The sequence below is a fragment of the Oryctolagus cuniculus genome, chromosome 16 (assembly GCF_051225735.1).
Source record: "Oryctolagus cuniculus isolate XC-2025 breed Fujian yellow rabbit chromosome 16, ASM5122573v1, whole genome shotgun sequence".
NCBI classification, from domain to species: Eukaryota; Metazoa; Chordata; class Mammalia; order Lagomorpha; family Leporidae; genus Oryctolagus; species Oryctolagus cuniculus.
Window position 1 is genome coordinate 63430293 of NC_142882.1, and position 13887 is coordinate 63444179.

General features: G+C 43.0%; 1 protein-coding gene and 1 long non-coding RNA gene across 5 annotated transcripts in view; one reads left to right on the forward strand and one right to left on the reverse strand.

The window, feature by feature from the left end:
* The window catches only part of AOAH (acyloxyacyl hydrolase), a 192075-nt gene that overhangs the window by 29868 nt on the left and 148320 nt on the right, over positions 1 to 13887 (reverse strand). For all 3 annotated transcript variants that reach the window (XM_089314993.1, XM_070058395.2, NM_001082025.1), the window contains 2 exon segments: positions 6780 to 6816; positions 5594 to 5668 (listed from right to left, as the gene is read on the reverse strand). In XM_089314993.1, the coding sequence (XP_089171119.1) occupies positions 5594 to 5668; positions 6780 to 6816 (112 nt within the window).
* Positions 1 to 13887, forward strand: part of LOC127492612 (uncharacterized) — a 107140-nt gene that overhangs the window by 9895 nt on the left and 83358 nt on the right. The gene's annotated exons all lie outside the window — the stretch shown is intronic.

Consider the following 13887-nt stretch of genomic DNA (forward strand, 5'->3'; position numbering starts at 1 on the left):
ACACAAATGTGTAAAATATAAACATTACAATATTTCTTGGAATACTGTAAGGCTGGAGAAAGCTAAAAAGGCTAGATACCTAAATTATGGTTCATCCATGCAATAGAACCTTATAGCCATTATAAAGAATGAAATAACTGGATAGAGTTGCAATGTTGCACATAATGTGTAACATAATGTTACACAACATTGTGAATCTATGAAATGCCACTGACTTGTTCACTTGTGAATGGTTAATTTCACCTCAGTAATATCTGAAAAAAGAACTAATCTATATGTATTAACAAATAAAAATATTGTTGACTACAAAGAACAAATTTCAGTGCAGTGCACACAAATGATTTCATTTCGATGAATATTTATAAATCTGTAAGTTAGAATTTTCACAGTAAAAACCCAGATCCAAATATGTCAAACTCCTATGCTTGGAGGTGGTGGTGGTAGGAGGTGGGAGAGAATAATTAAGGGGAAACTTTCACTTCCTAATGCTTCAGTACTACCTTGTATTGCTTGAGTTTTTCACAATAAATGCTATTTTGTATAAGAGAAATAATACAAATAAAACCAAGTCTCATATTCTTATTCTCCTTTCTAAATTGAGGGGAGAAATCAGGCTACGTTTCACTGAGAGGGGCAGAAAACATTGCAAAGGTTGCCCTTCCACCTATTTCACTGTGACAAATAAAATCACCTCCCAAATTGTTATCCAGAGGTGCTAGGCTGACAGTAGATATGAGGATTACACAGCGCACTATGTAACCAGCAGGCTGTACTCACACAGAGGGAAATGTGGGTGAGTCTGCTGTTCTGGGGTAGCCAGGAGGGTGTTAGCTGTGGGTGCTGTGCTTACTTCTATACCAGGCAATGATTTGCTTAGACTTTCTTAAGGTAGAAAAGACAATTGTATGATTTTACAAAACCTAAGCATGTAGAAGCACATGATTAGATTCATGTCGTGATGAAGAATGATACTTCTTTTTGAACGATAATCCCTCACCTGCATGAAGAGCAGGCACAAGGAATCCAGACTAGGGAAGCACCCCCACCTAGGGGAGAAGGGTGGGCAGGGTCGTTGGCCTGATTCATATGCACAGAAGCGGCCCCAGAAGGGTCCCAGTTTGCACAAGGGGTCCAGGCTACTGTGTGGATTTATCTGGACCACGAGAACCTGCCCAGAGCAGCCAAGTTTTATAACCACTGAGTGTGGGGTGCATCAACAAGGGTGAAATGGAAGGCAAGTTGGGTGTCTGAATTTCATTTTCTGTGGATGGCAAAGCCAGCATACCCTGGCGCACACTCCTTGTTAACTTGCCTTGCTGCCTTCTGTTGTTTTTTTCTTCTGCTGATGCAAGATCACTTTGGCACAAAACAATTATGCTGAGGGCCTGCTCTCTAACCATCTAAAGGTAAGCTGAATTAAGACAGGGCAAAGTCTCCCAAATTCCTTCTTTAATGATTAGTATTTTGATTAGTGACAGAGCCCTGGTGATAAGCAAAGAATCTGAGATAATTTGTGTAGTAGTTACAGAAGGTCACCCAGAAATGAAGCAAGCATAATCAAACAGCTATGTGCTAAGGGGAACCAAATGGAAGCCCTGGTATTGCTGAAGGAACGTTCTCACCCAGATACGTTTGTTCCATCTTTTATGGCTACAGGGTTTATACATGTGCACTGTCAGTTAAATCTTCTAATGCACATAGCAAAATCAACCAATTCTTAGTTCAGGCAGAGAGCAAAAGGTGCCTTCTGACCTCTGTCCTTGAAAAATTCTCTATGCAATTTGGTCTCTGTACTATTTCACCCATGGTAGTTTTTTAGGGGGGCTTTAGTACTAGTATTTTGGGGACCAAAAGAGTGCTGATGTTTTGGTAAATAAGGTCTCTGACCCTTTCCAACTGTGATATCTGAAGCACGGTGTGAGGTCCACCTTGTCCTGGGTTTGCCCCCCAACCCCAATGACCTGGCACCCCTACTCACACATAGTCGAGCTCACCACAAGCACTGAGATATAGGTGAGGGGTGAGGAGTGCACAGCTTACAGAGGAGAAATTTGAACACCTGTGTCGGGATGTGGTGGCTACTCCAGGGAAAGGAATGAGGGAGAAGCTGGTTCCCCAGCACATGAGTCAGGATCACAGCTCCATGATGGAAATAAACAGCCTGCATTTTGAGAGGTTTGGAAACCTGCCCCTCTAATGAATGGTGTCCTGCCATGCAAGATAAGCCTCAGTGATTGGGTGCAGAGATTTGCTTGCTTGTGATCATTTCTTTAGTCTGGCAAGTTGTCAGCCACATTACACCTGGCTGATGCCAGACCAAGGCTCCCACCCTCTTAAGGAAGAAGCAAGTAGCTTCTACAGAAACCAGCTTCCCACAGCCTACGCTGTCATGATGTCAGACTTTGTGCACAGGTAGTATTCATGCTTTTGAACTTCCAGGTAAGAGGGCCCTTTCCTTTGTGTCAGACAGCTGCCAGCACATCATTGGGTTCTCATCCAGTTCCCTTCAGGAGGCATCTGACACCAGCTGGACATGGGAAGGGGGCTCTCTGGTCCTACACTCCCCTAGCGTAGATGAATATAGGTGTGGCCTGGAACATATTGGCTGGTTGGGAAATTCTTATCGTTCCCATTGCCACCCATACCTCTGCCTTGGGGGCTGGAAGAGAGAATTCCTCTGAGCAGCAGGAGTTCTGTCCATTCCTTTCCCGGCTGGTTTTCCTTCCATCTGACTGGATAGTGTGGATTTTTTTCCCACAATCCAGCCTCCTAGGAACCTGTGGCCTGTCAGGCTGTTGGCTGGCTGCCTCTTAACGAGGGGTCAGCTGCTTTAGGTATAACCTGCCTGAAGCACTGGTATTGCAGAAAAATAATGATTGGGATTAGATTGATAGGTTGCATGGACAGTCAGCTTAGGGTAGTCCTGACTGTGTTCATTGGCAGAAAAAATGTACCATTTATCGTTTCTATGTCTACTGTAACAAAAGGAACTGTGTCAATGTCTGTGACTAGTGCCAGATGCTTATATAGTTCTACCCCCTTTCCAGCTATTACAGTGTTTCTTTGCCGGTGACATGTTTGGATATTAGGAAGGATTGTCTGTGTCCTTTGTGATTTGATGCTGTAAGATCATTCGCATTTCCCTACTGCTCTTCTCACCCCTCAAAGCTTCTGCTGCTGTGGCTCACCCACACTGGCCTTGTTTTCAGGAGCATCCTTGTTCTGCATAGCTTCAAAGTCAGTGATAGGAAAAGCCCAAGGAATCTGGGTTAGCTTAGATCCAACTGAGTAGAGTTCCAAGGAGAAAGGTAGGTACATCCACACTCCCTTTCTTCTTGAATTCCTGACACTAAAAGCTATCTCCTCTTCCAATCATGCCCTTCATTGAATTAACAATACTTATTGGGAAGCTACATGTGTTTGGAGAACTGAGAAAGAAACCTACAGCTGCATTATTTCAGTAAGAACTAACATTAAAGGAAAAAAAAGAAGTCAAGCAAGTATTCTAAAACGTGTTTCAGGGCAGACGTATTATGCAACTCCTTGCTGGCTTGAGCTTTTTATGAAATCCCTTTGCTCATTTTGGGATACCAACTCCACCTTGACTTTCTGGCAGATGGGGAGGTATAGTTGCCATCTGTCTGTATTTTTCTAACCCCTCCACAGGACATCACAAAGTGGGCACTGCAGGGACATCCCACACTGCCAAGTCCATTCTTTCACCCAAATGCTTGTGGCTTCTCTGCCCAGATCCCTGGCGGGGGAGAGGCTGGCACAGGTCTCTGGCTGATGTCTGCCTGCCCTTTGGCTCTTTGGAAAATGGAAAATCAGAACAGAGCAGGAGGAGAGGCCTCTGGGGTAAGCAGTTTTGCTGGAAAAGAGCAGTTTCGGGGATTTTGGCCTTGGGAGTCAAAGCCATTTTCTGCAGACCTCCTTGACTTGGCACGTCCAGCTTGCTGTCTGTTCTCCAGGGGGACGTGGTCTGGGGGCTAGAGGGGTTTGCTCTATTTCATGGTGGGACTGAGGGATGCAGCTCATTGCTTCTCCTTCCATCTGCTTCAAAACCTCCTGAAGTCAGGGACTGTGGCCCCTTTGCCATTATATCTCAAGGGCAGCATGGTGCTTGGCACATCAGGAGTGCTCAATATATACTTTAAAAAGTGAATGAGTAAAAGAAAGCAAATAAGGCCAGGCCAGTGCAAACTGCAGAAAGAACATGGAATTTCACTGGAGAACCTGGTTTGACTTTCAGCTTTGCCACTCCATAGCATTATCTGCAAGTTCCTTGACCTTCTGAACCTCAGTTTCCTCATTGGTGAAGTGAGGATAATCACATTTACATCTTAGGGCTGCTTGGGGATGAAATGATATAGAGAGTGGCCTGACTCTTCTTGGCTCATGGCAGGCCTGGAGATAATCGTTATTTACTGGAGAGTTCCAGGTGGTTCATCACAGACGTAAGACTTGGGTCCCCAGCATCTAGCCTCTGTTGACTTGGGGTTCTGGGGAGAGCAGCAAACCAGCCTAAGGGGTCCCAAGTGCTGTCGGACACATCAACACCCCACTGGGGTGGTATGTCCAGCCCTGATCTCACTTCACTGATGATGTCTCCAACGCCTTCACTAGCAGAGTTCTATTGAGTTATCTGTGAGAGCAAACAAACTCTCACACCATCAAACTTTATTTTTAGCACAGGCTTAGGAAGCCAAGGGTGGGCAGTGAGCAGTAGGGCCTGGTTCCAGCACCATGTGGTTCGGAGACCAGCTCTGCCATTAATCAGTTTTGCTACCTCAGGCAAAGTAGTGTCACCTGTCTTGGCCTTGCTTGTCTATTTTCAAAAATAATGTGTGAGTGGCTATGGAGAAGTGCTCTAGATTCTTTCTTACCTTTTATTATTATTGTTGTCGTGGTTATTGATTAATATTATTGCATTATCATGTTTTGGTCACAATCACAGGTCATCACATGAATGATGGCAGTCACGTATACAGTGTGTTTTTAAGGATATGCATGGATTTTGATAAAGCCCGACTAATGTTGCAGAGAATCTAGGGTATTCAGCATTTTGAAATCACTCCTGATATCGGCAGCTTAGTAAAAGTGCTTGCTTGCTATGGGCCATCGTCATGAACAGGACTGGTTGTGAGTTAGTTCCATGCAGTGTGTTTGCTAATGCTGTAGGTCTTCACCATCTCTTTCATAGGAGGAAGTCTATCCAAATAGGAGTGAGAAAGGAATAATCACAGGGGAACTGTGTTTCTGCCTTATTTTATTTAACAGGTCATGATCCTCAGTGTTGAATCCTTGGTTAGTACTAGCGCATTTCCTGGGGTATAACTCACAACTGCTCAGCACACCCATTCATTGTGATGTCAGAGTTGAGAATTAACCAATCTGGTAATTTCAGGAGAGGCTTTCAGCTTTCTAGGTGGTGATTGGCTTTCATCTGTGTCTGGGATTTTCTTCTAAGATAGAGAAGTTCAGGTCAATAGCAGACCACTGTAGTGGGGTGTGGTTGGTGTGGAGAGGGCAAGGGTTGAGGGGAAAAACCTAGTGCCAAAGAATTCTGAAAATCTTCTTTCTCAAAACTCACCCATTGCAGACGTCGTTTCCAATCATGGCGTATATGACAATGGCTGGGTGGTCCAACAGCTGGTTCCTAGACAGGCTGAGAAGTCGTAGGGGAAATCTGAATGTAAGATACTAGCTTTGTAAACAGCAACACAGGCGGGGCCTGTGGGAGAAAAAACTTCATATGACAAACATTTTGCTACATTTTTGTTGTTGTTGTTCTAGGATAGCCAATCACCGTGCCCATTATCCTTTTCCTCTTCTCTGTAATCCATAATCCACTGCCCCATTAGGGAAAGGCCAGATAAACACATAGAACTGCAAAGAGCTGACTGAAGTCCTGGGAAAGAAACACTCCTCTAACTTCTTGGTCTCTTTCATAGCGTCTGTCATGAGTGAGCATAGGGGAGCAATCTGGCTCACTTATGTCCAGATTTGTAGAACATCCTGACAGCTGTGGACCTATAGTCAGGTTTGAAAAGGCAAAAGCTTCCTGAGCCTTCCATTCAGGGGAACGAGAGCCTTGCTTTTGAATTTTCAGCCCCACATTAGCACAAAAATGTCTTCTTATTCATAAAGCAGGCACATGGCACAACCTTCTATCTTCTCAGTTACTTTTGTCAGACCGAAGTTTTACCCACTTTGCATTTTTATAATCCTTCTCTGAGGACCACACAAATTGGTTGCTTACCATGCTCAATGGCCCAGAAAGTATCTCCCATTGTTGGATAGTGACTAACAAGCTATATTGATGCTCATTCAAAATGGTTATGAGGGGACCGGCATTGTACGTAACAGGTTAAGCTGCCGCCTGCAGTGCCGGCATCCCATATGGCCACCAGTTTGAGTCCCTGCTGCCCCACTTCCAGTCCAGCTCCCTGCTGATGATTCTGGGAAAGCAGTGAAAGATGGCCCAAGTGCTTGGGCCCCTGCACCCATGTGGGAGACCTGGATTAACTTCCTGGCTCCTGGCTTTGGCTTGGCCCAGTCCTGGCCATTATGGCCATTTGAGGAGTGAACCTGTGGATAGAAGACCCCTCCTCCCTCTCCCCCTACCCCCCTACCCCCCTCTCCCTCTCTCTCTCTCTGTAACTCTGTCCTTCAGATAAAATAAATCTTTTAAAAAATGGTTACGGGGCAAAAACAGAGAGCTCTTATTCCTTTTTTTAAAATGAGAAATCAACTTCTTATATTCATCTTGTACTTACCTTTCTATAAGTGATTTCACATTTCTGGAAGATGCACCTGAATAATTAAGATTAAGAAAATAATTAAAGTCAGTGAGTTCTATTTGACTGTCAATATCGGAGTCTGATTTGCTGAACTCATGGAAGAAACATCATTGCAAAGTCAAAGGTCATCCAGACCATCACTTTGATGGAAACATTTTGCTGCTGATGGATTCTATAGTGCTTTATCCTAGAATCCTTAATTGTTTTCTGTTTATTGGACACTTTATTAACATAACCAAAATTTCTTTCGATTTGAGAGTCTCAAGACATTTTCTTAGCATGTGAAAAAAAGAGGTATATATTTATCACCAAAGAGACCCACTAATCAAAGTATGAAGGAACAAGTTGAAGGATCAGAGGGACAGTGAAAAGAATTCTTTGAATACTACTTATCTCCCTGCAGGGATTTTAATCTCCTCACGGTTCTCCTGCTCACTCCTTCAGGCAGTCTGGCTGGTGCAAGCTTCAGATTATTGAGGTGACACAGTTGAACTCCTGTAATCATGGGCATGACTATTCTCCCCAAACCATGTTACCGCCTGTAATGTCTCCATTTTACTGACATATAATAATTGCAAGTATTTGTGGGATACAGTGTGATAATTCAATACATGTAGACAATGTGAAATGATCATATCAGGGTAATTAGCCTTATCTCCTTACACATTTATCCTCTCTTTGTGTTGAGAGTCTTTGAACTCCTCTCTTGTTATTTGTAAAAAATGTAATAAATGGCTATGACTCGTAGTCACTGTACTGTGCTGTAGAATATTAGAAATTACTCTTTCTAACAGCCTCCCTCCATTCCTGCTCCCCCTACCCTTTCTAGCCCTACTAGTCACTATTCTACTGTCTATTTCTATGAAATCAAAGCTTTAAATTCCACATAGGAGTGAAACAGGCAGTATTTTTCTTTCTATGCCTGGCTTATCATTCTTATTGTAATTATAATTATGATGTCCTCCAGTTCCGTCCGTATTGCTACAAATAACAGGATTTCATTCTTTTTAAAAATCACTGAATAAAATTCCATCATGTATATATGCTACCTTTTCTTTATTGAATATTTATTTTTCCCTAGGTCCTATTAAACACCTATTAGCATATTTAAGCCCTAGTCTCTTGTGAGGGGCAGGTACTGTAGGTTCTGTAGTATTCCCATTTTATAGATGAGGAAAATGAGAGTGACTTCAGCATCTTGCCCAAAGTCACAACTACTGATTCAGAGAACCACAAATAAAACCAGTCCCTTTTGTCTGCAGGGCTGAGCTCTGACACCCTGTGGGGCACTGCTCCTCTGGAGTGGAGTCTAGGAAGGGTGAACCCCAATGTGAGTTTATTGCCTTTTTGTGTCTAGGAGGGAGACTTCCCCATAATAAATGGGTGGTGGATACAGCCTATACACCTGCAAGATAGTGTCATTGGAATAGACATGTAATTGAATGATGAGAATAGTTTTGAAAGGTCAGTACAAACCCAACCCCAATGCTTGAATAGAGGAAAAAATCTAATGAGATTTGAGGCCTACTGTCTCTTCTTGGGGAAGGTGCCTGGTTTTATAAAACTGAGTCCTAAATGTAGAGACTTGGAGTATTTCTGGGGAAGGGCATTTAGTCTAGCAGTTCGGACACTGACTGCTTAAGGTGCCCATGTCCCATATCGGAGTGCCTGGGTTCAGTACTTGGCTCTGGCTTCTGATTTTAGTTTCCTGCTAATAGAGACCTGGGTTGCAGTGATGATGACTGAAGTGAATGAGTTCCTGCCATCCATGTGGGAGACCTGGATTGAGTTCCTGGTCCTTACCGTTGGTCCCAGTCAGAGAGCCATTGTGGATATTTGGGGAGTAAACTAGCAGATGGGAGTGTTCTCTCTGTCCTCTGGCTTTGCACTTCTCAAGTAAATAAGTTAACAAACAAACAAAGCATTTCTGGACATTGATTGCTCCCTTGGCCCTCCAGAAGGAGGGGTGTGGCCCCTGCATGCTGCCCAGGGATGCCTCCACAGCTCACGGGTAGGCTGGGCTCTTCATCCAGTTCCAGCCCCATGACTCCCAACTTCCCATTTACAGAAGGATAATAAAACAGGAGGTGTTTAATTCTCACTTCTTGATTTTTCTCTTGATGAGAAATGAAAATTAATGAAAGCTCAAGCCAGGAGAGGATAAAAAATAAAAGGATGAGGTCAGGCCAATACTTTTCCTCATTATCTGGAGTGAAACTGGGGATTCAAGGAACAGAGCACCCTTAGAGCTTGAGGAAAATGAGAACATGTGGTGGCGTGCCACACGTGCAGCCCCACCCTCTACCCAACACCACCTGTGCCTTTGTGACTTAGGTCAAGATGGGCGGCCCATGGAGCAAGGAGTTGCCTGTTCTTTACTCAGATGACTAATTTTTTTTCCTGATTAGTATCCATACCATGTGCACAGAATTCTCTTTCCTCCAGCACTTTGGCATTTTATTATTTGTCAAGGTGGTCCAATGGAGAACTTATTGGTCAACAATTATGGAAGGAAAGGACCCAGAAGGGTCTTTAAAGTTTGAACTCTGGTTCAAATATAGTGTATTGAAGGAGAGAACTGTTTCACACGGTCTTAGCATTGGCCATCCCTCCATAGTTTAATTTCAGCTTACATTTCCAACATTGGGTCAGTATTCACCATGGCAGGAAGCCTTCATAATCTTTTTTTTTTTTTTTTTTTTTGACAGGCAGAGTTAAATAGTAAGAGAGACAGAGAGACAGAGAAAAAGGTCTTTGTTTTTCCATTGGTTCACCCCCAAAATGGTTGCTACAGCCGGTGTGCTGCGCTGATCTGAAGCCAGGAGCCAGGTGTTTCCTCCTGGTCTTCCATGCGGGTGCAGGGCCCAAGCACTTGGGCCATCCTCCACTGCACACTCGGGCCACAGCAGCGAGCTGGACAGGAAGAGGAGCAACCAGGAGAGAACCTGGGGTGCCGGTGCTGCAGGCGGAGGATTAGCCAAGTGAGCCACGGCGCTGGCCATATAATCTTTTCGTTCACATCAACTGATAACACAGTTTTAATGCCTTCCTAAATTAGCTTGTAAGTTTTAGTGCCTGGTTTAGGGTAGGTACAAAGTCTCAACTTTTTCATGGAAAAAGATGGAGTATATACAAATGAAAAATCTCTTCATAAATAAAGTCATTCATAAATTTGGCAACATTTCTTGAGTGTTTACTACGTGCCGGGGACAGTGACTAGAAAAGACATAATCCATGTTCTTACAAAGCTTCTAGCTGTTAAACAAGCAATGAATATGAAGTGTTAGGGATTCAGAGAAGTCCTGAAAAAGTGGTGTTAAATTGAATCCTGGAAGAAAATCAAGTGTTTCCATTCTGTAGGTCCTAAGAAAATTCATTCATTCCCAAGGAAGCACCTGATGCTTTGTACACACTTCTCAGAGACAAATCTCCAGCCTGATGCCATAGTTCTGACAACTATCTCTATAGGACTGGGATAGATCCAGCCTCTGTAAGTTTTGATATTTATACCATCGGGAGGATTTTCTTTAAAGAAAAGAACATGAAACACAAAACAAGACCTTGCATTAGAAAGAGTGGAAAGAAACAGGGTTCTTAACCAGCTGTGATTAAATATTTGTATGTCTGTAAATTTTGCAAATATGTGGCTGTCAGGCAAGTGAGGGGCCTCCAGCTTCAGCATCATTGGCTTCCTAACTCTGCCTCTTGGCACCCATAGAGACAGGGAGCAGTGGAGCATTGGCCCTGGATGGGAAGTCAGAGTGTCTGGTCAGGTAACCCATTTTATGGATGAGGCCCAGAGAAGAGATTTGTTCAAGGTGTTGGAGCTAGTGAGCAGCATCCCAGCCAGTAATCCATTTTAGAGGGCAATGTATTAATGTAGTGTCTGTTACTGATAGATGTTAGCAAGGATTGAAAATAGATTTTTTAGTTGCTACATAAGAATCTGAATTATATTATTTAGCTCTTATATGAGAATGTAAGAGAAGGATGATGGGTACATTTTAGTTGATCAACCACAATTCCACTCAAGCAAGCCATGAAATGATCTGGACCAGAAACTATAAGCTGTGACAACTGCAGGGCTGGCAGGCAAAGTCATGATTAACCCAATCTAGACAGAGCAGCCGCTGCTCACCATGGTGGATCTGTGCCTTTCAGAATGGAGGTAACAGGGGGTGGTGTTTCCAGTCTTCTGATTTCACAAGGGAAGTTGGAAATCTGGGACTTCATGTAGCATCTCTCAAGGCTTAGATGTTGGCAGTGAATTCAGCACATCTAATAAATGCTTTGCATGCCCAGCAAAATAAAGTTGTGGGTCATGTTTGCACTTGTCCCAGTTGTGTCCTCCCATCTACAAGGTGACACAAAATCAGCTGATCTTAAATAACTCTGAGTTTTTTCCCAAGTTTTTTGGCAGATTATAACAGGGGCACTAATTATTTTAAAATTTAATGTTAGCATAATTGGCAGTAATTTACAGTTTGTGTTTCCTTGTAGGTTGAAAAGCAACATAATTGAGTGATTAATGTTGTGACTCTCTGTATCCCTCCCTCCTTCCCTCTCTTTCTGACAAGATGGTCTGTGTGTATGCTCCCAAGTGTGTGTGTGTGTGTGTGTGTGTGCGTGTGTGTGTGTGTGTGTGCATGTGTGCACGTGCAGATACAGGGTATAAAGTTATAAACAAATGGAATCAGGATAATTGGGGCAAACCCTCCTTTTCTTTCTTTCTCCCTTTCAACATTCTCACACTCAGCTTCTCATGCCTCTTCTTCCCCACGAATAGGCTTCCAGTTTATGTCACTGAACACTAATTATGCTCCTTTCTTCCCCATATAGAATACTGTTTGTCCTATGCCCTTGACTCCTGATTGTATTGTATTTGATGTTTTGCTGTGTAGGGTCTTGCATCTTTTGCATATTTTGGGTGTATATGACAATAAGTTCCTCGAAAGTAGAAATTTTTCCTAAAGTGCTAAGCACATGATAGATGGTCATTAAAGATCTTTATCTGGCAGGAAAAAGCTGCTTGGGTGGAGTGAGAAAAAAGGCCATGGGGAATTCACCCTGCTCTCTTCCAGCCGGGGAGGTAGTCTTTCCTTCCTCGGCAGAATTTTAGACACTCACAGGTCCCCTCTGTTGCTGCTGCCACAGCTAGCAGTTCCTTTTCCCATGTTGCTTCTGAGATGATCTCTCTCTGGGCTACTGCTCATTTCTGTGTTTGGTGCTGCATTAAGTCCAGGTTGAGAGATAACAGAAAATAAGAAGATGCTAACCTCACTGCTGATTTGATGGCAATACTAATTCTGGTTTTCTTCTTCAATCAGACTGCCGTTTACTGCCCAGAGTTCTCCAGGAGCTATCCCATGCATTCTGTCCAGGTTTTATAGTTCTACTCAGTGGGAGAGACAGGGTGGAGTGTGTCTACTCCATTGTACCAGGGACCTGAAACCTGAATGCATTATGAAGAGTAGGAAACATTCACAGAAAATATGGTGTCCTATGGTGACCTAAGCTAAATCTAATAATGTTATTTAACAGGAATTAGATTTAAGCTAATGAGGGTTTTTTTCTTGCATTTTTATGATTTTGAAGGCATTTTCCAGGAGAGCTATTTGTCCAATCTAGTTAAAAATCCATTATGCAAAATTTAACTTCATTTTTTCTCTAGAAATGTTTGCTTGTAATAAGCAGAAACATTCAGACTAATGTATTGACCTTAAGCTCAAAATAGTAGGCACTTAATAATTCTTTGTTGTAACAGTTCCTGATGGTATTTCTACTACTGAAAATTTAAATTCACAAGTGTGGTTTTGAATTTCAGTGACAAACTAGATAAATGATTCCCCAAAGCCTGCATTTTTAAAAGAATGCAATAGTCTTCCACTGTGGCTTTAAGCTACCTTCCAGGCTCAAAGTTTGACATAGCTGCACCAATATCCTTCAGCCACATTGAACTCTCTCAGTCTTCTCCAAAGATGTTTCGTCCTCAGAGGCTCCCTGCCCCGAGGCACTAGTTCCCTGTGCTGTTTGGATTCCTATTTATTCCTGCAGGGCTCTCTGCTCAAACGCCTCCTCTTCCTCTATCTTTCTGGGCAGAGTTAAGTGCCTTTCACCTTCAGTGGCCCCAACTCACCTTTATTTTAATGTCATCTTAGAACCAAAATTTCTTCCTTATTTTTCTCCCTTTCCCATTGGTTTTGATCTCTTGGAGGGCAAGGCTTTGTTTTGCTCTTTTCTCTTTCTAGCACCTCTTGAAACATTGGAGAGGAAAGGGTAGAGGAGAGAGTAGGGCAAAATCAAGTGGAGAATAAGAGTGAGGAAGTAAAAGAGAAGATCAGAGGTAGAGCACCTCCCAGGATGTGGTGGAGCCGAATCATTCAGTTCGCTTAGGCTGTCAGTGCAAGGAGCAGACAGCTGTCCCCGTGATACCCTTCATCGTAGGCCCCAAAGAAAACAGAACTGTTGGACGGATGGCCCCTAGGGCTTGAGAAGCCCTGGCCACTGACAATTACATAGAAAAATGTAGGGCACTTGCTTAATTTTTCCCTCTGCAGGTATGCTGATTCAAGCAGTACAGGATGAAAATCTTGATAAAGCAGGAAGATCAAACCACATACTCTTCACATTATAATCACCACTATGTGCCCTGCTCCAGCTTGGACAGATTGCCTGAAACAAGGTACCAGGGAGAGTTGCCTGGATAAATCCTAAGAAAGAGTCTCTCTCGGATCAGAACATCTCCATTGTTTAATGATCATTTGAATTTCAAAACAAGTAGGAATAATAAGTATATAATGAAATACATGAATAAGCAATAAAAGGGTGACTTGTGTTCTCTATGAGATGTATCATATTGAAATGCTTCTCTTCTAAAAGTTTCTACTTGAATTAAATTAAACATTGTATCTCAGAGATATATTTGATCCTTAGGAGACATAGCAGCTTTTAAGGCCCCGTATATCCACAAGCATTTGCCTTTTAGATCAAGCATTTCAAACATTGCACTTAAATCTACGTCTGTTGCTGTGACCACACCACATCAAGGCTCCCCAAACAGAAGTGTCCTAGTTGTTCTCATATA